The sequence below is a fragment of the Natrix helvetica genome, assembly GCF_964273705.1.
Source record: "Natrix helvetica genome assembly, chromosome: 7".
Taxonomy (NCBI): Eukaryota; Metazoa; Chordata; class Lepidosauria; order Squamata; family Natricidae; genus Natrix; species Natrix helvetica.
In genome coordinates this window covers 61,079,307-61,105,775 of record NC_138558.1, presented here as the reverse complement: position 1 = coordinate 61,105,775, position 26,469 = coordinate 61,079,307, and the positions used below count along the sequence as shown (strand labels likewise).

Below are 26,469 nucleotides of genomic sequence, written 5' to 3'. Positions count from 1 at the left end.
TTTTTCTTTTTAGTGGTATTAAACTGGACTAGGCTTTTATAATCATATTTTTCAGAGTTTCCAAAGCTTCTTGAGTTGATTTCCCCTTTAAAATTTTGATCCATGGCATCTTTCCCAAGCTCTGTCTAAGTTTGGTAAACCAACTTTTTTAAGGTCTAAGATACTGGTTTGATTATGTTCTGTTGCTTCTGTCTGTTTGATATTGAATTCTAATATGACATGGTCACTCTTCTCTAAAGTTCCTGCAACTTCAATCCCTTCTATCACTTCTTCTCTGTTGGTAAGAATAAAATCCAGTATAGCTGTTCCTCTAGTTGCCTCATCTACCTTTTGGGTGATGAAATTATGAGCTAGGTTGGTAAGGAATCTGTTTGATGACACATTTGCTGCAGAGTTTTGTCTCCTAGTTGATGTCAAGGTAGTTAAAAGTCCCCCATTACTATTGTGCTGTGTTTCCTACATATATTGGTTAACTGATTAGCAAAAATTTCACCCAATACATTTGCCAAAAGTTCATCTATTAAAAGATGCCTCTACTTCTTGTTTACAGAAGACATAATTGGCTATGTTTTTTTAAAAAAAGCATAAGAATATGTTGTATGCCATGTGAGGAAAAAAGAAGAAATCAGATGAAAAAATATAGAGATATTGAATGCATATGGTCTGGATACAAATGTGAGTGGGGGTTATGAAATAAGCATGTTGGGTTGACTTTAGTTTATAGAAAGAATTAATAGTACAGATATTCCACAACAAATCTAAATAGTAAAAATGAAAGGAATGAGACGGAATGAGAGAAAGATGAGTGGAGATGTTACATTCCTCAGAAGGAGAGGCAGCAGAATATCAAACAAGAAAAGGTAATGCATGAATTAAAACTGAAATATCTTTTAAAACAAGCAGTTTTATATTCTTCTTAAATACCAGAATTAACTACATTTTAGAACTTCTCCATTTTTGTCTCAGTATCAATGAAGTCTTATTACTCATGTGGCTTCTGCTGGCACAAAATGTAGCAGAGTGAGCAATCATTTGTGTATTGCTAGAAGAACATGTGTTATACTGTACATCTACTCTGTGAGTTGTGCAGTTTACAAATCTGCTTCTGGAACCAATTCATGGTGCCAGTTTTAACTTTGAAAGCCCTGCATGGCATGGGGCTACCATATTTTTCAAAGTATAAGATGCACCTTTTTCCCTCAAAAAAGAAGCTGAAAATCTGGGTGCATCTTATAAAGCGAATACAGCATTTTTTTGCCTCCCAAAGCCCCGCCCCTTCACAAAAATGCCCGTGCATACCCTTATGGAGGCTTTCAGAGAGTTCCTGGGGGCTGGGGAAGGCAGAAATGAGCAAACAATGAACGTTTTTTCATCCCAGCCCCCAGCAGCACTCTATAAGCCTCCATAAGGCTATGCATGCAATTCTTTTGACAAAAATGGGCCCGTTTTCACAAAAAACGGGCCAATTTTTTGCTCATTTTCGCGCCCCCCCCTCCCCAGGAGAACTCTGCAAGCCCCCCCCCCCGGCTATTCATGCCTTTTATTTGAAAAGAACCTGGCCCATTTTTGTGAAAAACGGGCCATTTTTGGGAGGTTTGCAGAGTGCAAAAACTTTTTTTGGAAAGCTTTTTAACTGATTGATGAGAATTACATTGATCAAGTGCTGTGCCAGCAGAAACAAGTCTTAGGGCTACAGGTTGTCAGCTATTTTCTTCTCCAGCACATGGATAAATACATCTGGAAACATCTACCTACCTCCCTACTCTCTTTCCCCCTACCTCCCTACTGTATTTCTCTCACACACACACACACACACACACACACACACACATACACACACTATTCCTCTATCTACTTACCTACCTACCTACTCTCTCTCTCCCCCTACCTCCCTACTGTATTTCTCTCTCTCTCTCTCTCTCTCACTATTGCTCTATCTATCTACCTACCTACCTACACTCTCTCTCCCCCTACCTTCCTACTGTATTTCTCTCTCTCTCTCTATCCTTCTATCTATCTACCTAGCTACTCTCTCCCTACCTACCTACTGTATTTCTCTCTCTCTCTCTCTCTCTCTCTCTCTCTCTCTCTCCCTCTACTTACCTACCTACTCTCTCTCTCCCTACCTATCTACTATATTTCTATCTATCTATCTCTTTCTCTCTCTCCCTTTATCTACCTACCTACCTATCCTCTCTCTCTCCCTACCTTCCTACTGTATTTCTCTCTCTCTCTATCCCTCTATCTATCTACCTACCTACTCTCTCCCTACCTACCTACTGTATTTCTCTCTCTCTCTCTCTCACTATCCCTCTACCTACCTACCTACCTACCTACCTACCTACCTACCTACTCTCTCTCTTTCTCTCCCTACCTATCTACTGTATTTGTCTCTATCTATCTATCTCTTTCTCTCTCTCCCTTTATCTACCTACCTACCTAACTACTCTCTCTCCCTACCTACCTACTGTATTTCTCTCCCTTTCTCTCCCTTTCTATCCCTCTATCTACCTACCTACTTTTAAAAAAAATTTCCCTGTTCAAAACCTTGGTACGCCTTATACTCCGGTGCGTCTTATACTCTGAAAAATATGGTAGTTATTTTAAGCACCGCCTCTACCTGATTACACCTTCCCATCCCACCAGATGCAGCAAACCGGGCATACTGTCAATCCCATTCCCTAAAGAGCATCATTAGGAAGGTACTGGACACTGGATCTTTTCTGATCCATTTTATAGAATGTTCTTTCCCTTGAAATGAGACTAGTTCTTTTTAACTTTCTGAAAGTTGCTTAAGATTATGTCATTAGATGTGGAGACCATAGGGAACTGGCAAAATATTGAGATGGCTCCAGTATAATTAACAGCTGGTCTTCATCCAATCTCTTTTCAATTTTGTGCCTTTTATAATTTTAACATTTTATTTGCTGTATGACGCCAGGAATCATTTGATTATGTGATGGGCAGACATATAAATATGATGAATAAATAAACATAAATAAAATTTCTGATGGGATATCGAAGACAAGAATACATAATTTATTTTACTTACAGGAAACAGATTCTGTGTGAATGTTAAGGAAAAACTTCCTAATGTTAAGAGAAACAGAAAGGTGGAACAATTAATAAAAAAAGTGATTACTACCTCCTATTAGATTTATTCAAATTTGGAATAGGAAATTGAATTTGATGGTTCACATTACCATTAAGTATGATCCTTTGATTTTATGTTGCTTCCTCAAAAACAAGGTGAACTATAAAGACCCATAAAATCTACATATTTAAAAGTTTTCCTACAATTCTTTTTTTAAGGGATGCAGTGGCTCAGTGGCTGAGCTTGTTGATCAGAAAGGTTGGCAGTTCAGCTGTTCGAATCCCTAGTGCACCATAATGGGGTGAGATCCCATTACTTGTCCCAGCTTTTGCCAAGCTAGCAATTCGAAAGCATGTAAAAAATGCAAGTAGAAAAATAGGAACCACCTTTGGTGGGAAGGTAAACAGTGTTCTGTGCACCTTTGGCATTTAGTCATGCTGGCCACATGACCACGGAGACATCTTCGGACAGCACTGGCTCTTCAGCTTTGAAATGGAGATGAGCACTGCCCCCTAGAGTCAGGAATGACTAGCACGTATGTGCAAGGGGAACCTTTACCTTTACAGTTCTTTTGATAAATTAATATTAGGTATCTATATCAAACATTGCCTTTATATTGTAACAGGAGCTCCAGTAACTCTAAAACAAAAATGAGTTTCTAGTTGAACTAGCACTAGTTGAATGAGTTTCTAGTTGAATCAGCACTATTTAATTACTGATTTCTCCTACTACCTTTCTGATGGCCAGAAATCCTCCTTAAAAACTTGACAGGAAGGAGCCACCATCCAAATACTAAACTCTAATTGTCTGCATTGTCTTGTCTTGAAGCCAAATAAATTAGAATATATAATGGAGACACAGAGGCAGTTCAGATAACACTCAGCAGGAAGTATTATCCTTAAATCAAGGAAGCACATATGAAAAAAGAAAGGGAAAACTAACAGGAAATAGCAATAGCAATAGTACTTATAATAGACTTATATACTGCGTCACAGTGCTTTACAGCCCTAAGTGATTTAGAAAATCAACATATTGTCCCCAACAATCTGGGTCCTCATTTAACTGACCCGAAAGGATGGAAGGCTGAGTCAACCTCTAGCCGGTGACAATCAAACTGCTGGCAGTCGGCAGAATTAGCATTCTGCATCACAGCGGCTCATGTAAATATTGTAAATATTGCAATTATAATTGTTTTATGTCTTTTAGAGTTCTGTAAAAAATGTCATGGCAACATATTCTGAAATTGTATTGAAATATGACTGACTAAACATTGCTGTGAGCAATCGGCAGAAAGATAAAAATTATATGTTTGCTTTGAGTTTTGTTTTTTAAAACATAAATATGCGAGTTTAATGAATAAATAAAATATTTAAATTATTGTCTACTAGCTACTGTATGTCCTTGAAAAATTCTAAAGTACATTTTAGAATTATTATTTTCTTCTATTGAGTTTATTTATAGGGAACGAGAACAAATATGACGCTAAGGTGATTTTATGAATAGTCATGATACTGCCATTATTTCAAGAAAATTTACACCAAGTTTTAATGTTTCAGCAAACGGGTTTTTTTTAAAAAAAAGACTACAAACTCATTAAATATTCCTCATAAGAAGGTGAAAGAAACAAGATGAAAACAGCCTGAATGACCTTTTATGAAATAAAGTACATTCAGCACTAATAGAACTAAGGATAGGTCATGAGGGAAATTCCTCCTGTTCCTTCCATCTTCACCATATGGATGTACTAAAAGCTTTATAAATAATTTAGCAAACTGATGGACATGTTTTTAAACACTATTAAACCCACTGTTAAAGAAGTGGCACATTGGCAGGAAGTGTGGGAGTGAAAATGGAAAGCACATGGCTTCTATCTTGTGGTTATTGTTGAAATCAGAAGGGATGGTGTAAATGTAACCCTAAATTATGGCAGGTTTGCCAGACTTCAATTTAGCTTTCCATCCAAGAAACACTTAAAACAAAGCTATACATTAGGGCCACGCAATTCAATTCAAAAGCAGAAATGGACTTCAGTATGAGAAGACATTAAAATAGACTCCTTAAACCAGCAATGTATTTTCCCATGCACATACGTTATTCTGTTCAGGTATATTTGCCTTAAGGAGCTCAAGAGATGTACTTGGTTGTGCCTTCATATGTTATGTCAAGTGAGGCGCTGCACACTCAAACTACATATAATCAAAAACGCAGAACATGAAAATGTTATAAAAGCCCTGTGTCTGTCTTCTTGCTAAAACAGGTAAGTCTAGGAAAATGTCTGAATGTATGTATCCCCACCCACTTGAAAAGAAACACATGAATGATGTGGTCTGTTCTTTTGTTCAAATCACTCCACAATTACATACAGTAACCTAACACCTAGATTTCTGCTGAAAAACTCTTTCCCATTGCCCAAAAATTCCTAAGCCCATGATGGTGAACCTATGATACACATGTGCAAGAGGTGGCATGCTCTGTGGGCACGTATGCCACTGCCAGCTGCTCTTCTTGTTTCCGGTGCACACATGTGTGCCAGCCAGCTGGTCTTCAGGGGCACCCGAGCACCAGAAAATGGCCTGAAAAACAGGCAAAAAACAGACCATTTTCCGAAAATAGCCTCAAAAACAGCCTGAAAATTGCCCCCAAAATGCCCTGAGTTTCTAGCGGTTCAGCCCAGATCGGGCGAATTGGTAGTGGTGCAGCAGGAGACTCCACCCACCCGCCCAAATGCATCTGTGCATGTGCAGAAGTATTGCACGGGCACACATGCACACACAAGCAAGTAAAAATACATTGAAACCCACCACTGGCACACACATGCATGCATGTTTCGGTTTGGGCACTTGGTGCTGAAAAAGGTTTGCCATCCTTCTCCTAAGCACTTGGAGTTGCGTTCTTACAGAACTTAAAAACCATGCTTTGGAGAGCAATATATGTATAGATAATGAGATTCCTTTTTCATATCTCCTGGATGTGCACTATAGGGGAAGGCTGTTTATAATGTTGAAACCACAGCAGAGAGTGAATGTTTCCATTTGAATCATTAATGCTAAATGCTTGAATCGCCCAAATATTATTCAGTTGTAAAGGAAAGAGGGGAGGATTAATACAATTGCATCTCTGAAGGAAAAGCAGGTTATAAATTTAAATATATAAAAAGGACAGGCAGTTATCCATACTGCTTCCTTTAAAATGCACTTGTATGTCTTCATATTCAGAATCAGTTCTTGCTAAGGAATAGTATGGTAGTTACGTTATTTATAGGTTTCCTTAAATCATCCATAGGTAATCATGCTGAGTAAGATCTGTATCAATTGAGCAAATGTTCTTATACAGTACTTAGTTGTGCTCATGAGTGCAATGCTACCAAGGATAATTCAAGCACAATCGATGCGATAAACAAAGATAAGTCCATGAAATCCATACTTCCCCATTTTGAGAAATTTCCTAAACTTCAGCTATTTGTTTTTTAAAGGAAAGGGGTGCCCATTCATATAAATAATAGTAATTTTTTTTCCTAATCATCAACAGAATATCTTTAAGTCATTTGTAAACTGGGAAAGATGGCTGCGGTGGACAGATTGGGTCTGAGACAGAGGTGGTATTTAGCAGGTTCTGACCAGTTCTGAAGACCAGTAGCAGAGATTTTGAGTAGTTTGGAGAACCAATAAATGCCCCACACCCATCTATTCTCTGCATCCCGAGTCTCAGCTGATTGGGAGGGAATGTGGATTTGTCAGTAACTTTCCCCTGGAGTGGGGAGGGAATGGAGATTTTACAGTATCCTTCCCCTGCCATGCCCACCAAGGCACAGCACGCCCACCAAGCCATGCCCACAGAACTGGTAGTAAAAATTTGGAATCCCACCACTGGTCTGAGGCAAACAGAATTATTATTCCTCATAAATGTTGAATACATGGAGAAATACAGCTGTGTTCCTTTATTTTCCATGTTGAGACTTGATTAGTACACTGAGGTAAAATGTTGCATCAGAGAATTCCTTACACGTCCTATATTTGAGAAGAAGAAATGGTTCCCACAATAACTTTACTTCTGTATAAGACTTTCCAAACTGTTACAATTTTTTTAATTGCAATTTTCCTGTAATTGCAATAGTGACATTAATTTACATTTCCATTAAAAAGGCATATTTTTGTTTAAATAGAAGTGAATGAAACAAAGCAGAGTCTTATCATTAGATCCTGCTCTGTTTAAGAGCAATATGTTTATTTCCTATGAATATCCTAATTTTGATTAATCAATAAATCCTTAGATTAGATAAGGGCCATCTCTAAATAAAGTAGTGACTTTGCCTTTATGAAAGTTATTTTCCATTATACTCTTCAGATTTCAATCTATCCCTTTCTGAAAAGCCATAATCATTCAAAACGGAATAAAGTAATGTTGTAGAAACGATAAAAGAAAACACATTTTCTTCAAACAAAAGTTGTGTATCATACAATGAAGTCTGGAAGACTCCTTATCTGTTACTATGAGTTTTTAAAGTTACTATGAGTTTTAAAAGAGTAAAAGAACTTTGAAAAAAATTAACAGACCTTTACTTTAGGGCCAAACTGAATTTTAAAAATAGATGTGAGCAAAGGGAAATATTTCTGAAGGCAAAATACTTTTCAGAAGTGTAAACAAATTCTGTGAGCTTCTATTACCTCACAGGTATTATTATAACCATCAAAAGTATAGAAAGTGAATGCATCAGAATTACATTTTAGCTACTATATGGATGGATTGTAACATTCAATTATGGGGGCAGTTTACTAAGACATTTAGAAAATGCAAGTGATTTTCAGGGAGGAAGTAAAAGAAGATTTCTTGGTGATCCAAGCCACATGTGCCAACATACAGTACAAAGATGGCCTATTAATTGCTATTTTTTGTTATTTAATTTTAACAGAATGCATCTATTAAAATATACACAGCACATCCTTGAACAGCAATTAAAGTAGTACAGCCTTTTAAAACCAGGCAACATATCCAGATCTGAAATATACCTAATGCCACCCAGTGAAATCCTCCTGCTACTACAAGTCACTAACATTCCTGTCTTTGTTTTCAGATCAGTATCTTCATGACCCACTTGTCTAACTACGGGAATGACCGACTGGGGTTATACACATTTGTCAATCTGGCCAGTTTTGTTCAAAGCTGGACCAACCTGAAGCTGCAGACACTACGTCCAATTCAGTTGGCTCACAAATACTTTGAGCTCTTTCCAGAACAGAAGGACCCACTCTGGCAGGTAACATCAATTTGATTGGACAACATGATCCCAATATTTATTTGCAATATCGTTGCAGGGAAGACTGCTTGGCAAAAAAGAGAAAAGAGAAAATTAACAACAAAGACATTTTAATCTGTTTTGCCTAGTTTGATAGATTCATTTCATTTCCTTTTCAAAAGCAGCATGTTTTGCTAAGAGCACATTGCTTGGCAGAGAAGGAGCTAGTGGTTACATTACCTTCATTAACACCTACCTGGAGTCAGGCTCTAAAGTATCGACTCTCAGCTTGGTTGATATTAATGAGAGAAAAAAAGAAGTCAAGATGAGAAAGGAAAACAGCTTTCATTTTCCTGCTTTATTGTTTTACTGCAGCTTGTTTTGATGAATTGGCTGTGAGGTGAATTAACAATCAGATAAAGTAGACAATTATATTATAGAATAATTAGGCTTTAAACATTGTATGATACCTTTTCATCAATATATATATATATATATATATATATATACACATACATACATCATACATACATACATACATACATACATACATACATACATACATACATACATACATACATACATACATACATACATATATATATATATATATATATATATATATATATATATATATATGTATTTGTGTTACAATCCCTGGTATGCCCAAGTTCAAATCCCAGTAAGGGTATGGCTAGCTGATGAGAGCTAAATAGCTTGAAATAGATCTATACTAGTCTCCCTTTATTTATTTATCAGCACAAATACAACATATATATATAGGCATAAATTACCTACCAAACTACCATAGGCATACCAGGGGTTGTAACACAAACACACACACACACGTGTACGTACCATAAGATAACTATATTACTTTTTAAAAAGAAAATATGCAGCTATTTAAAAGAATTCAAACAAAAATTACAATTTCAAATTCCCATAGCTATATTAAGAGTCTAGAGAATACATATGAGACTTTCTCCAAATAATCAAATAATGTATTAATAAGGAAACTATGAATTCCTTATGAATAAAGTGTAGTTTATAAAATGCATAATTGTAAATTATGTAATACATCATTGGCATATAACAGTTTTTCAACTCCTACCCCTGTTATACTTAATATACTTTTCTTGTGTCTAAACATGAGTGTTTCAAATGTCAAATATAAACAAGCAAAGATAAATGTTATTCTTTATGAATTTTGTGAAGCATCTTGAAATATAGAAATAAGTCCATTTGTAATATCTCTAGTAAAAAGAAAAAAGTATCCCACCTTGATCCAATTGGAATAAATGGTACATGAATATATACTACAAAATTTTTTAAAGGTAATATATAACAATAGTTTCAAATTTCTATATTTTATCATTGTTCAGTCTTATTTTAAATTATTCTGTATTATTTAATATTTTAAAAAGCAAAGCAAAACAAGACTTGCAAGCAATGTCACTGCTGGGATGAACGCTCTCTTTCATCTTACATGAAATTGCTACATTTTGTAGTGCAATGATTATATCAGCTGATACATTCTGTCAAGTATTTCCATGTCAGTCAAAATACACTATGATGGATTATTAGGATAGGCTTGGGAGGGCAGAAATGAGCAAAAACGGCCCATTTTTTGCTCAATTTTATCCCCCCCCCCCGACCCCAGGAGCACTCCATAAGCTTCCTAAATTGCCCCTTTTTTTAACGGGACTGTTTTCGCGAAAAATGGGCCGTTTTCGCTTGTTTTGGTCCACCCCCTAGGAGCACTCTGCAAGCCCCCTAAAGGCTATTCATGCCTTTTGGGGGGGGGGGAAACGGGCCGTTTTTGGAAGGTTTGCAGAGTGCAAAAACTTTTTTTTTAATTTGCCTCTTCAAAACCTTGGTGCATCTTATACTCCGGTGTGTCTTATACTCTGAAAAATACGGTATGTAGTCTGAAAGAATATTATCATTTAAAAATTTTAGGTTTCTTCACACAATTATATTTATATACTCCAATACTTTTTCCTAAAACTTAATTAATGTAGGACACTAATATTATGTATTTGAAATAAACTTTCACCTTATTACATTTCCAATATAACATTGTTTTTGGACAATTCTTTTATACATAAACATAATGGAGAAAAGATATTGGTCTTCACATTATTATAATATTATTATGGTTTAGAATTCAAATCAGGAATTCATGTATCTCCAAAGTAGAGTATCTGATTTTTATTCAAAAAAAGAAACAACCATTTGCTCCAAAGGACTTTTCAGCTGGAAAGAATATTAAATATTTGAACATTACTTCAAACTAATCTGGTTTTTTTATTATTACTTTCAGAATCCATGTGATGACAGACGTCATCGTGATATCTGGTCTAGAGACAAAACTTGTGGCCACCTACCAAAATTTCTTGTGATTGGACCCCAGAAAACAGGTAAGAAAATTATACAGTAAAAAGAAAAAAAACCTTAGGAACAAAATAGTGAAACAATTTTGTATTGGATGTAGCTATTTTGTAAGTCTCCTGAACTGGAAAAGCTATGAGAAACAATTTAGGCACTTTTTAGTACTTCCAAACTACCATTGTTTTGCTAATAATGTGACTGTTTTCTTATTATAGTAAAAATAGTATTTAATACTTCTTTAAATTAAATACTGGTTTTGTTCTGCATTATTATATAATCCTGGCTACTTTCTTTTCCTTGTAGGAACAACAGCACTCTATTTATTTCTCCTTATGCATCCCTCCATAATTAGTAATCTTCCTAACCCAAAAACCTTTGAGGAAGTTCAGTTCTTTAATGGAAACAACTATCATAAGGGAATTGATTGGTAAGAATAATAAAACAAAATTTTTTCGCATATACTGAATCTCAGAGGACTCATTATGGAAGTATTTGTGATACCTTAACAATTTTCAGATGAATTTTCTGGGCTGTGTGTGTGTGTGTGTGTGTGTGTGTTGTATTTGTGCTGATAAATAAATAAAGGGAGACTAGTATAGATCTATTTCAAGCTATTTAGCTATCATCAGCTAGCCATACCCTTACTGGGATTTGAATTATTTGGGCATACCAGGGGTTGTAACACAAATATATATATATATACACACAGACACAGACACACACACACAGACACACACAGACACACACACACACATATCAGTTAGCAACTGATGAGATTCCATTTGAAAAAAAGCTGGATAACTTGCTTTGTTTGTTATTCATCTCTTTCCATTTGTTTTTAATTAGGTGTTCTAAATGCCACATAAATAACAGTAATAAGGAAAAGAAGTTGTAGGTTGAAAATATTTAAGAAAAGAAAGTAAAATTAATCAGAATTACCATAAAGCTTCTATACTTAGAATATACTTGTCTGATCTTCTGCCCCATTTCAAAAATATTATCATGTAGCTGAGCAAAATAGCAGGAGCAGGCAACTAACATTATTACAGTGTTGATTTTTTTTAAAAAATTACACGACAAGATGTTAAAGAGGATAATGAAAAAGGCTATTCTAAAGATGCTATTTGCAGTATATATGGGTACTGAGAAGTAAATCCCAATCGATCCATTAAATGCATCAATAAATGTAATAGAAAGACAGAAACAGCTTCAAAGAATAGCTGGGCAAGAAAACAGAGAATGAGAATCTAAAATAATGCAAATATTTCAGTATTTATAATGGAACTGGTATGGAACTTTGGAGAAAGATACTTGCACAATTCCATGGTTCTATTTAAAGTCATAACACACTGTAAATAATATACAGAAAATGGCAATCAGCATACTCAAAGGCCTAAAACAGTGATGGCTAACCTTTTAGTTGCCATGTGCTGAAAGCACACAATCCCCCTGCATTTGCAACACCCCTCCTGTGGCCAGCCCCCCCCCACACTTCCACCTCCCCTCGTGCATGCGCGCACACTCCCCAACATGCTCCCCCACCCCCTGCATGCACATATGCCCCCCAAACATGTACACATGACCCTCTGTGCACACCCTAGCCCCCCTGCACATGCACACGCAATGCCCACACATGCATCCCACCGCCGCACATGCGCACATGTCTTCCACATACACCCCATGCATACACAGCAGAGACCTGAAAATGAGCTGACCGGCAGGAGATGTGCGCGCATATGCTGTGGAGGTGGGATGATGGCTCGCTTGCCCGCAGAGAAGACTCTGCATGCCACCTGTGGCACGCATGACGTAGGTTCGCCATCATGGGCCTAGAACTAGTTCAATGCGTAAAATGTGGCTAGTCTGGAACCTTTTAATTTAGAATAAGGAGAGAGAAATCGTACGATATACTCTGCTTTAATAAGGACTTCTCCTCCTGAAAATAATAGCACCTGAGATCATACAATTAATTATATTTACTTTCACTTAAATACATTATATCCCTTATCTATGTTTTCAAAAGTTTATTTTGGCAGGGTGGTTGTTGTTTTTTTTAACCCTCATCGTTTTGCTGATTTTGTAATTTTACTTGCAGGTATATGAATTTTTTCCCTACCCCTTTAAATATCACTGCTGATATTTTGTTTGAGAAAAGTGCCAACTATTTCCATTCTGAAGATGCTCCTAAACGAGCAGCGTCCTTGATACCCAAAGCCAAAATCATCACCATCCTCATTGATCCATCCGACAGAGCCTATTCATGGTATCAGGTAAGATTCTCCGAATGAAAAAACTGAGTTAGCAATTATAAGAAATTAGACGAAAGCCATCACTTTCACACCAAGCTAACTAGTTATAGTGCTTTATTTAATGTAATAAATTACACAGGGGAAGCAAATAGGTGAAGCTTTTTTCTGCTGTCATTGCTATCAGAAGCACCTTGGAAGAAACCATTAGCAAAGGGGTCTCCAACCTCCAAGCTGGCTGAGGAATTCTGGGAGTTGAAGTCCACAAACCTTAAAGTTGCCAAGGTTGGAGACCCCTGCCCTATATCACTGCAACAAAATGTTGCACAGTTCTATCCTCACAAGCTAAGCTTTTGTTGCAACCTCCTGCTCTATTGCAGTATTAATTTATAATACAAGTGAACCTCAGATGATGAAATTTGAGTTTAATTGATGGTGACAGTCTGAAATCTACAACTCTGCGCAATTCCCAGTTCTTTCATTTTTTAAATCCTACTCACTTAGTGCCCATATTACTGAGGATAATGACTTCTATTGAAGCACTGTGCGATAATCAGTTACCACTATCTAATTAAAACTGCATTATTTAAAACTTATAAAGGCTTAAGAAAACCGTTCTGTGATTTCCCTTATGTGTGACTGCATGATCTTCATAGAACTGTAGAGATGGCAGGGCATGAATCATTTCACGCAATCTTTTGCAAGGAAAACAAGAAGGAAAGTAAGAAGAAATATTGATTTCTCAGGAGGACACATATCAGAACTCTAAAAAATACCTTTAACACATAATTATGTCTTATATCTCTAGAGAAAGAAGCACCAAAGAGAGGTTCACTCAGAGGTCTTACAGTTAATGGGGGGTTTTACACAAAATGGAATTTTTAAAGAGAACATTTGAAACATAAGACTTTAAAAGTCAAAAGCAGCATTTTATATTCACCTTGTAACTGAACAACAGTAGGTACTACAGAACAAGTGTAAATGCTACAAAATGCTAGGCAAAACCTCACAATATACTTTTTATCATCATAATGTTATTGCAGAAAAAAATAAGGCTCTTGGGTATCTAAAATTTATGACCATTTACAATAGGATCATTTTTGTGGTACATATACTCTAACAAACCTATTCGTGTTCCAGGTACTGCAAGATACTTTATTATATTTCATTAAGGGGCCGACGGGAAAATCAACTACATGTCAAGCTTGGAAGCCATCTTTGTATTGGGCCTCAGGCCTGCCACAAATTCAAACATATTCTACTGTGGGAAACTGGGAGGGGGGATTGTATGGAGCGTAGAAGATATGTAGCCAAAATAACATTCCTTCTCAGAGTCAAGGTCGTTTTGTCCCTGCACCTGGACTGACATGGATGAGATGAATCTTTCTTCATGACAGTGGCTGGTTGGGTGGACATGTGGGTGCTGGGTCAGGGTCTTGAACTTTCAACTGGGTGGGGGAAACCTGGAAGCTTTCAGATTCGGGTTTTCCCAGATGTGCCAATATGGCTTCTTTAATAAATTTGAACTTCAAGGAATCACTAGCCTCGGATTCTTATTTGATTGAGGATGCTATTTGGAACCCTGACACTAGACTTGATAAAAGGCACTGGTAAAAATTATTAGAAAACTCTCAGCTATCTATCTTGTGGTCATTTAACTCTGGATTTTTCCCAATTAGCATCAGCGTTCTCATGAGGACTCTACTGCTCTCAAGTTCAATTTCTATGAAGTAATTGCTTCAAATGATGGGGCACCATCTGAACTAAAGGGCTTACAGAAGAAATGTTTGATTCCTGGCTGGTATGCTGTCCATATAGAAAGATGGCTAAAATATTTCCCCTCTTCCCAGGTATTTGCCTTTTCACCTATAATTTTCTGTGATAAATGTCCATCATTATTTTATAACTTGTGTAATATTTAACATGTTTAATAATGGATTGTAAGATGTTTAACAATGAACTGATAAACCTCTGGTTTTTTTCCCTTAAAACACAAAGCACTTTAGAGACAGAAATTAATGTATGTCCTAAAATGTAGAATTACTTTCAGAAGAATTGAGATCTCCTTACCAATTAAATGCTGGATGTTTATATTGAGGAAATTAGAACATTTTTTGTAGAATAAATCTAGACGTTTCAAGGGAAGAGAGTTAATTATTAGATTTCAGCCATAATCCAAAGTTTCCGAGTAGGTAATTTTATGCTAACCAGTCTCATTACTACTGAGAAATAAAAGAAGCCTGCACCAGTAGTGATGGAAGATGAAGAAGACATGCAATAACATGAACTATTCAGTGAACTTCAAAGAAGAATATTGCATATCTAATTTCTAGTATTAATATCTCTTGCTTGGAAAGCATTTTCACCAGTAGACTTATCTTGAGTTAGGAAGATTGACAGGCAAACGAAGACAACTTGACACATCAGTGGTGGTAGAAGAAGGTTCTGTTTACTATTATTTGCATTTTGGTACCATCATAGAGAAAGTAAGTCCTAAATGAAATTAATGACTTCAGATCAATTGAACACAATCAACAATTGTGTGTGACATACAGGTTTTCTCTTGTTTAAGTGTTTGTTATCAGGGCAACCTGGTCTACCCAATTATCAGATGGAGCATACTGCTTCTGTTTTCGTCTTTCAGCACCAATCCAGGAGACTTCACAGGCAGTTGCTTTCGCGACAAACTATTTTTGTGTTAAAATTATGTTCTATCTGGTCTCTTTAAGGCTGATCCTTGATCTTCTATTTGTGGTACATGAACTCAAGTAAAGACCTGCACAGTTGTTACTTTGTCATATCAGCAGCCAGATCAGTTGGCTGGCTAATTTTAAACTTATTTCATTTCATATAATAAACTTGCTTAAACTTTGTCACAAAAGTAAAGGAATCTAGATTATATTGTGTGTGTGTGCATGCATACACACCTCTTTGTATCTACTGCCCTTTTTTTCATAGCAAACATGTAGAAAACTCATAGACATTCAGACAGACATAACTTCAACTGGCATAAAAGCCTTCACTCTCTACTTATGACAAGCTTAATTTTTATAATACTATTTTAACTGAGAAATTTTGAAGTGTGGAATTGACATTGACTTCAGAGATTTTAAGAGGAAAGTCGTATTGATTACCTGTAGAACTCATAATTTTATCACTGCTTTCAATCAGCGAAGTGACTTTTCAGACTGAAATCCCTAAAGCAATTGGGTAATCAACCTTCCCAGTTCTGCTTCTGAGCTCAGGCTAAGTTGTCAGTATCTGCTTCATCTATCACTGATTCTATTTCTGATTCCATTTACTGAAATTATTTCACAAACTATGTGGAACAAATCTGAAATTGGCTTTATCCAGAGCTGTCTAGAGTATACATTATGTCTCATGATTTAAATAAGAATTATTTTATGTATTTATTCTTAAATGCATATTCAAAAGTTCAGTGTACTGTTTCTGGGACTTATTTGGGAAATTCTATTTATTTCAGAAATTTTAATTCTCAGAGCAGGAAATTTTAATGTTCTTAGTTTAAGTATGCCATTAGGCGTAGCTTCCTTTTTCAAGGAAGGTTAATAAATGTAAATGTTTTCCTATTGCAATTTGGTGCCAGGGACTAACTTAAGATTGGCCTATTTGGTCCTTCTTTTAAAGTTGGAACGTGGAATTATCTTCCTGGTATTTAAGAAATGGTACGCAGTGGCTCAGTGGCTAAGAACATGTTGATCAGAAAAGTCGGTAGTTCGGCAGTTCAAATCCCTAGCTCTGCGTAAGGGAGTGAGCTCCCATTACTTGTCCCAGCTTCTGCCAACCTAGCAGTTCGAAAGCAGGTAAATGCAAGTACAAAAATAGGGACCACCTTTGGTGGGAAAGTAACAGCATTCCGTGCCCCTTCGGCATTTAATCATGCTGGCCACATGAGCACTGGCCCTTCGGCTTTGAAACGGGGATGAGCACTGCCCCCTAGAGTCAGGAACAACTAGCACATATGTGCGAGGGGAACTTTTACCTTTACCTATTTAAGAAATGAAGCACAATGACCAGTGGTACTCCTACTGCAGCTTGTGCTCAATTAATGGCATGGGAAAAACCAAATTTGACAAAATCGTCCAAAGCAATCCTAACGAATCACAACCGATGTGTTTTTCTTGCTATGCCAAGGAAAATGAGAGAATCCCAACTTTTTTCTAAATGCGTAAATCATGCTGCAATTACATACGCCCTTTGAGTTTTATATTTAAATAAACAATTAGTGTTATCTCTACAGTTGTTAATTATTGATGGACAGCAATTAAGAAGTGATCCAGCAGCCGCGATGGATGGAGTTCAGAAGTTTCTCAGCGTTGCTCCTCATTATAATTATTCTGATGCATTAACGTGAGTTGCATTTCTTATACATCTTTATTTTGCATTAGTATCATGTTACTGGTTGTGGTAGTAGTTTACTTTTTTAAAAAGCCTGTTACTAGACTGCAAATATGAAGATAAGGGGCTGTCTAACTGTGATTGCTTTTTTGTAACGTATTCACATTTTTCTTATTTCAAATGGCTATAGAAATGGACACTGAAATTAGAAACAATATACAGCTGTTGTTATCTGCATAAAGAAAAAAAACAACTTTCTACTTTAACAGCTAATATTCGAACTTATATAATGTGACCAAAGAATTCTATAGAGCATAATAAACAAGCTCCTTTTAATAGCTTCATAGTGTGTTAGCCCAATGCCTAGTGAAATATATAAATGAGCCTAAATGATAGTGAATTCCATCTACATTCTTCAAAAAAATCTACCCAAGAAATAATTATTGCCAATTAAACATTTTGTTCCAAATATATTTCTTGGAAACAAATATATTGTTTGCAATATAATTCTACAGCTTCATTTCTTTTCTGGTGCACAGCAAGCAATACTATTTCTCCTCTTGGGAAATTACTGAAAACCAGCAAAAGGCCTTTGCTATGCACAAAGAAGATTGCGAAATCCAAGCTAGAAGTGAACTCCTCTCAGTGTATCCATTTAATCAATGATTTATTTAGTTTTAATTGATACCACTACTAAAGACTATTTGGGCGGTGAGGATTAATGCAGTAATACACTGAGTTGGAAAAGTAATTTCTCCTTTTTCTGAAATGTGCTGTCGTGAGTGTATATATAGGAATATTGCTATTATTGGAAAAAGCCCAAGGCAAAAAAAAAAGTGGGAGCAAGCTCATTATTGCTATACTCCAACCAATAATTCATTGGCCTTCCAAGGCATCTGCCAAATTTAATTAAATTTCTCAGTGTTTTTTACAGCTGCCTTTTCACTCTCCTAAGTATGTCACAGGTCCCAAAACAATATATTCAATAGCAGGAACTGCCTCTGGTTTATTCCCTAATGTGCATTCTGAAATCCACTGAAATGTATCCATCCCCAACTTTGAAAAGTAAACTAACCACTCTCTGGCAAGACCATTTTCTGCAATAAATAGCTTGTTGTGGTCTCTTGTCCTCTTCCTATTCCCACTTTTACCTGTGCAACATTTTAGGTTTGATCCTCAGAAAGGATTTTGGTGCCAGCTGCTGGATGGAGGAAAAATAAAATGCCTGGGGAAAAGTAAAGGCCGAAAATACCCTCCCATGGATCAAGAGGTATTATTTTAATTGAAACATTATTGCTATTTACTGTAATACTTAGTATGGCCTGAAAAGGGAGAAATTGTTACTATGGCTGTAATCATTGAAAGGTGTGTAGGAGTGTAAATGTAGTATTTCAAAAAGATACAGGGAAAAAAATATTCTGTTTAAAGAGGTCAACCTCAGGCATTCATGCATTCGGAAACATCCTTTGCAAGTAATTTTCAAAAGATGTCCAACCCTAACAATAACCATATCATCACTGGAAGCAGCATGAACTCCACATTTTGGGAGAACACTTGACAAGGAGCCTTCTGATGCTCTACTTTTATTTGTATTTTTCCTTCAGATGTAATCTCTGCAGTCATCACAGAGCATTTGTATTTGTATTTATTAGTTTGTAAAACATGTACAAGATAGCAGGTATAAATATAAACATGGACATGAATGAAAGAAATGAATACAAATAAATGGGGGATGGTAGGCATGCACGCCCCCTTTACGGACATCTTAGGAATGGGGTGAGGTCCACAGTAGACAGTTTAAGGTTGTGAGGGTTTGAGGATGTAACAACAGAATCAGGTAGAGCATTCCAGGTATTGACCACTCTGTTGCTGAAGTCGTATTTTCTGCAATCACCATTGCTCATTCTTGCTCTTTTCATTGCTCAACTGGGCAAATAAAGGCCATGAGGCCTTTATTGAAGGCTGGGAATTGCTTCTCCCACCTGAAGGAGCTTCTCGTGGGATACCCAACTTTTAATGTTGCTCCTGATTAGTGTTATTTTTATTGTGAATATGTGACACCAATTATTCTTTTCATACTTTATTTACCACAAATACCTCCTTTTTCAATACATTGTATGGAATCAGATGTTGATATAACATACATACATACTCACATATAAACCCACCCTTAAATTTTTAATGCAAATACTATGAAAAATGCACCACCATAGATAAGCTGCATTTTTCATGGTATTTGCATTAAAAATTTAAGGGTAGTCTTATCCATGGATAGGTTTATATGTGAGTATATATTTAAAATATTGGTACTTTTAAAAAGTCATGGCTAAGCCCATCTGCAGATAAGCCACATCCAATTTTGGGGTGCATTGTGGCACCTAAAATTCTTGGCTTGCCCACAAGTGTATGTGGTAATGCATCAGTGTATACCATTGTACACCTGTTAGGAAGCGTCTTAGATTTTGACACCAATAGCCAAACTGAGTTTTCTTTTTTTCCTGCCTTTTCCTTGGCATGATACGATTTCTTCCTATTTCCTCAACATCCTGGATATTATAGAGATATACCATTATTTAATACAAAAAAAAAATAAGATTATATATTCCCATCTTCTGAAGCACACGGTTATGCAAGATAATTATTTGTTAGCTTTATATCCTGCTTTCCCTCCTAAAAATTCTGAACAATGCATAGAGAGTTGAGAATTATTTGTGTTGCAATAAGAACCTAGAATAAGATTGGGTTTATACTGAATGTTCATGTCTGAGTATGAATTTAAACTTGAGTCTCCCCACTCTAAATCCAATACTTCAAAACATTACAATCACACTTGTTTTTATATTCAGTTGATCAATAAGTTCAGATAATTAATCTGTGATCAATTTATAGTTAATTCAAAATTTTATGAACAGTTAAATACGTGTATTTCTTAAACTTTGTGAACCGTATACATAACTTGGAATTATCTTTTATGTCATGGGATGTTTTAACAGAGACGTGCGGTCAGGGGAGGCAAGGAAGGCAGAGCCTCACCTCTCTTCATGAAATAATAGTATATAATATTATATACTATATATATATATATAATATTATAATATTATATACATCCGTCCGGCCGCGCCCAGGAGCTGCGGAGGCAGAAATGTTGTCAGCGCTCCCGGATGACGAAGCCACGAAAGCGACTGGGGAACGACGAGAACCTTCCTGCCTCTGCTGGACTGCAAAGTCCAGCAGAGGCAGGAAGGTTCTCGTCGTTCCCGTGGCTTTCGAGGACTGCGGAGCGCGAGCCGGCGGAGCACGCTCAGGAAGGCGGGGAATGGGATCACGTGTGCTGGAGGATGAGGCAGCCTCAGCCTCCAGCACACGTGGTCCCATTCCCCGCCTTCCTGATGACGTCACCAGCCTCACCAGCCGTAAACCTCCCCGCACGTCACTGGTTTTAGAGAAATGAAACATGTAACTAAAACATTGTTAACTATCTGAAAGTTTATTCTCCCACCCTGCCTTATTCTCAGTCTAGGGCATTCCTTTCAAATTACTACAGAGATCACAACGTGGAACTGTCCAAATTATTACACAGATTGGGACAACCTTTGCCGTCCTGGCTAAGACAAGAGCTCCAGAAACTGAGATAGCACAGAACACAAGGGAAACCACTTTGACCTGCCCTTCATTTCCTGGTTCACTCTCAGCTATCAATGGAAGATATCATGATATTAAGGATATTTTTTTAAAAGAAAAAAGCTGCACCAAAAACAAGCAAATAAAACAATCAGAGCTTTGAAGTATTATCCTTTATCCATTATGGGGTTCACATATATTCTGCATACCCTGAAACTGTACATATATGACTATATGAACTAGAGTTATCACCATATATGACAAATTACAATCTGTCAGGACGAAGAATAGATGCATCACACCGTGGATTTCAAGGTTTGTTTTAAAAAAAAATTTTTTTTTGATAACTTCACTTTTAATCAGTAGTTTATTCTCCAAAGGTACATCTTTCATAAGTCGACTTGCTTTTTGCTTGCTTTCTTTTTCCTCCGTAACAAGACTGAAAATATTTCAATCGGAAGTATTCTAATCTTTGGCCAGGAGTTTCCAAGGTCTTCGGGTAACTGTTTAGTACGGTACAGTAAAACCATGCTATATCTAGCTTTTAAAGGCGCTGATTAAAACATACGTTTCAACTGAATGCAATTACATTGAGAAAGAGAGTTGTTCAAACATGTTCTATAAGAAATTACCACTGATGAATGAAACACTTTAGATGTTTTAGTATGCAGGATTCAAGCAGTCATCAAGCACCCCATCCACAAATAATTGTCCTCAAAACAGAGCTAATAAAACCCACCATAGTAGGGAGCAAGATACTTCAGCTCCACTAAATTAACCATATCACCTGCTAAGCAATGTTCCACAACTCTCAAATAAATAGTTTATCTCAATTCTCCCCACATGTATGCACCCTACAACCAACATTTCCACTTGCTGCAAATGTCCGTAATAATTTAAAAGTACATTTTTTTATAGCCGGACACAGTGGCTCAGTGGCTAAGATGCTGAGCTTGTTGATCAGAAAGGTTGGCAGTTCGAATTCCTAGTGCCGCATAACAGAGTGAGCTCCTGTTACTTGTCCCAGCTTCTGCCAACCTAGCAGTTTGAAAGCATGTAAAAATGCAAGTAGAAAAATAGAGACCACCTTTCGTGGGAAGGTAACAGCATTCCGTGTGCCTTCAGCGTTTAGTCATGCTGCCACATGACCACGGAGACATCTTCGGACAGCGCTGGTTCTTTGGCTTTGAAACGGAGATGAGCACCGCCCCCTAGAGTCAGGAACGACTAGCACATATGTGCAAGGGGAACCTTTACAAAAATTCCAAACAGTTGTTCTGCAACTGTGTTTGCAAGGAATGTTGTTAGTCAGTTTTACAGATTAGATCCTCAGGATTCAAAACAGTGTTAACCTTCCTGAAGACTAGATTGGGAAAAGAAAATTTACGGAGAAGTGCTGCTCACTATTCATGTTTCTTCTGATAAGACCATGGAATACTCACAGCATTTGTGATTTGGGTCTGTTCAGTTAAATATCTTGAAACCAGCACTGTTCATTCCCTCCCTTTAGTTATACTTCAATAATAGCTTTTTTTAAAACCTAAAGAAAGCATAGTGGGCAGTAAAAAAGAGGAAAAGCCATTGCTCTCCCCACCTACCAGTCTATGCAATGGTCTAATAAAGTTTCAGGCTCCATAGTATCCACAGCTCAAGTCAATAGTTGCAACAATTGAAGCCTTGTGCCTTTTTTACATGCAGAATATTAAAGTGGGGGAGGATTTCAACTGTATGCTTGCCATCATCATCTTGCCCTTTTTAAAAATCTTTCGGATGTTTCATAGAATCCAGTGTGGATCTAGACTTGTCCCGACCCCAATCACCCCATAGATTGCAATTCATCCTCTAGCTTTGATTTATATAAAGTTTCAATCTGGATTGTTAGCATAGTTAGCCATCATGTTGGTGATGGCATTGCAGGGAACAGCAGGGGATGGACAAGAAGACCTCCAAGGTCCCGTCCAACTCTGTTCTGATAGATTGAGCTGAGAAATTGTTCTCTCGATTTCCATTCAAGAAGAGTAGTTTCATTTTAAGAACCCTTAAATCTAGATGTCAATCTAGAAGAAGTTGTATTTTGGATAAGCTGAAATTTCTGAACTCTTCTCAGTGGTAGCTTAATGTATATTGATTATAAAATAATCAAAATAAACAAATAATCAAAGCATATTTGTTCGGAATCAGATGCTTCCTTGTGTTAAAATAACCACTGAGAAAATATTTCCTTCCGCTCAGTTGAGGTTTGATCTGCAAACTACTTCAATATAAAATAATATGTTTATTTTATACCTTATTTTTCTTAGCTGCTGTAGAATCTAGCAGCAAATATTATCTCCCAAGAAGTTTTGTTACGAGGAACCTTTCCACTGCAACTATACAGTTTGTACAGAGGAATTGTTGCTTATACTTCTTTATATACACGTCCTTCTCGACTTACGACCTCAATTGAGCCCAAAACCTGTTAAGTAAGACATTTGTTAAGTGAGTTTTACCCTATTTTGCAACCTTTCTTGCCATAGTTGTTAAGCGAATCACTGCAGTTAATACGTTAGTAAGAGAATCTGACTTTCCCATTGAGTTTGCTTGTCAAAAGTTTGCAAAAGGTGATCACATGACCCTGGGACACCGCAACAGTCATAAGTATAAACTAGTTGCCAAGCATCTGAATTTTGATCACATCATCATAGGGATGCTTCAAAGGTCGTAAGTATGAAAAATGGTCATACGTCAATGTTATAACTTTGAACAGTCACTAAATGAACTGTTGTAAGTCAAGGACTATCTGTATTGGCTACCCATATTGGATCCTTACAGGGAATAGCCTCAGTTACTAATAAAGCTTTTTAGTTGGGGTTGGAGAATAAATAGACATATTGCCTCCCTCACCCAACTCCATCTTAAAATTCCCTCTTTTGTCTTTGTGGGTGGGTGGGTTGTTCCAGCATAACTCTGGAACGCCTTGAGCAATTTAAACCAAACTTGGTACACAGATGACTTACTCTCTAGAAACAAATACTGTGCGGGTAAGACACTCTAATACCCCTCGGGGTCTGTGTTCTGTTAAGATACAGCCTGTTGTGCCTTAAAATGGCTTCTACTGTACAGGACAGTGGAGTTGCCATGGTAATGGCTTCACAGTTCTCCACAAGGGGATTCCCTCTGGTAAGGTGGAAAATCCAATATTAGAAACTACATTTGGTCCGGACATTTGTGAATGTCTAATACAGGATTGGGATACCGTATTTATCGGCGTATAACACGCACAGGCGTATAACACGCACCTTCATTTTAAGAGGGAAATTTCAGGAAAAAAATTTAAATTTCAAATAAAGAACTTTGAAGCAAAATAAGGGTAGCTCAGAACTTTTTTTTATTAACTTTTAGTTGGGAGTCCGGGGAGAGGAGAGATGGCTCATCCATTCTCTCCTCCTCTCACCCACACCCCGCTGTCTAAAGCGCTTCCTTTCGCCCGCCCGAGCTCTTCCGCGGGCGAAAGAAAGCGTTTTAGTCGGGTGTCGGGGAGAGGAGAGACGGCTCATCCATTCTCTCCTCCTCTCGCCCACACCCCGCTGAGTAGCGCTCCGTGATCCTTTTCTGTGCGCCTGGCATTTAGGACATCCAGCTATCTATCTAAACGCCAGGCACACAGAAAAGGATCGCGGAGCGCTTCACCCCAACAGCAGCTGCTTTTCTGTGTGCCTGGCGTTTAGATAGATAGCCGGATGTTTTAAATGCCAGGCACACAGAAAAGGATCGCGGAGCGCTTCGCCCCAAAAGCAGCTGCTTTTCTGTGTGCCTGGCGTTTAGATAGATAGCCGGATGTTTTAAACGCCAGGCACACAGAAAAGGATCGCGGAGTGCTTCGCCCCAAAAGCAGCTGCTTTTCTGTGCGCCTGGCGTTTAAAACATCCGGCTATCTATCTAAACGTCAGGCACACAGAAAAGCAGCTGCTGTTGGGGCGAAGCGCTCCGCGATCCTTTTCTGTGTGCCTGGCGTTTAGATAGATAGCCGGATGTTTCAAACGCCAGGCACACAGAAAAGCAGCTGCTGTTGGGGATCGCAGAACGCGAACCGGCGAAGCGCGCTCAGGAAGGCGGGGTAATGGGGTCACGTGTGCTTGAGGCTGAGGCAGTCTCAGGCTACTGTAAAAACAGTATCGGCGTATAACACGCATACATCATTTGCCCCCTATTTTTCGGGGGGAAAAGTGCGTGTTATACGCCAATAAATACGGTAAATAAATATCCAGGCAATGCCAGGTTAACAGCAAGTTTAAAATAAAATTTCCTTATATAAGTATATTACTGAAGCAATACATATTGTTCCAGTTCATTTAATTCTGAATGAAAAGATCTTTATATTATGTGGCTTCCCTCCTCCAGAATCTCTGCTGAAGATTATTTGGGTTGCTAATCCTTGTACCTCCCTTTTTTTCTTGATTGCCTCAAACTCACATAATTTCACACAATCTTTGCAAGCAAGAATATTAATTCTCGCTCTTCTCCTAAGAATCTTCACCACTTTTGAATTTTTAAGCAACAATTCAGCTGTTTAAAAATGTTAGGGAAAACTTTTGTCTCATAGAGCATGGAGTAAGTTATCTTATCGTTAGAACTTTTATGGAATTATGAGTCCAGGGATTCTATGAAGGAGAGGAAATCATAGTAATTAATTGAAATTAACTGAATGACCCTTTCTAACATCAAAATGCTATTGAAGGAAATGATTATTATCTATAACTTTTTTTTAAAAAATGTGTTGTTTTTTTGTTTTCTTCCTGCATCCAGTGCATCCTTCCCATGCAGTTTCAAAAATGTGGATTCCAGGACTTGACGTTTCCCAGTGTTACTTCATCTACAATGATGAATAAAGATTCGCAAGTGACTTACAATTCTCCTATCTGCAGAAGCTGGATTTTGTAAACCTAGACACAAGAGACAGAAAATATAGTCTTCCCACTGGAAACTAATTCTGATACTTTCATATTAACTGCCTTGAAATGGATTGTTTTGTATCTAACCATTGTAAATCCCAATTCTCTCCACATATATTTGATGCTGAAACTACAGGAGATATAATTTTTCCACTTCTTGATTTATTTGGGGTTTATTTCATTTATTTGGTTAGGGGATGGCATCAAACTTGTGCCTCACTTTTCTTCGCCTTCGCACTTCTATAGAATAAACTCTTCTACTGCACTATTCTGAGGGGGCTTTCCATCATTTCACAGGATTTCTAAATATTTGATTGAAAGTGTATATTATTTCTCCAATCCCAAGTGTTCTCTCTTTTTATATGTCAATTTCTCCACTGGCACCAGGGCTGGAATTCTACCAGTTTGCACCAGTTCAGGCGAACCGGTAGCTCTGACTATCAGCTGGGCCCACCTGCCCGCCCTATATTCTATACTCACCTATATTCCCTTTTCTGAAGCCCAGCTGATAGGAGCGGCAGAGTGGATTGCCGCGCCTCAGCTATTTTCCTCCCCAGCAGTAACGTGGAAGGTGATTTCTCTGTAAACTGCACT

The 26,469-nt window shown here is 37.4% G+C and overlaps 1 protein-coding gene across 2 annotated transcripts in view; it reads left to right on the top strand.

The window, feature by feature from the left end:
• The window catches only part of NDST4 (N-deacetylase and N-sulfotransferase 4), a 167,189-nt gene extending 141,056 nt beyond the window's left edge, over positions 1-26,133 (top strand). For both annotated transcript variants that reach the window (XM_081959865.1, XM_081959864.1), the window contains 9 exons: positions 8,166-8,348; positions 10,651-10,747; positions 11,022-11,145; positions 12,814-12,988; positions 14,644-14,814; positions 17,226-17,335; positions 18,491-18,593; positions 20,839-21,259; positions 25,730-26,133. In XM_081959865.1, the coding sequence (XP_081815991.1) occupies positions 8,166-8,348; positions 10,651-10,747; positions 11,022-11,145; positions 12,814-12,988; positions 14,644-14,814; positions 17,226-17,335; positions 18,491-18,593; positions 20,839-20,958 (1,083 nt within the window). In that variant the 3' untranslated portion in view covers positions 20,959-21,259; positions 25,730-26,133. The remainder of the gene's footprint in view (positions 1-8,165; positions 8,349-10,650; positions 10,748-11,021; positions 11,146-12,813; positions 12,989-14,643; positions 14,815-17,225; positions 17,336-18,490; positions 18,594-20,838; positions 21,260-25,729) is intronic.
• The last annotated feature ends 336 nt before the right edge of the window (positions 26,134-26,469 follow it).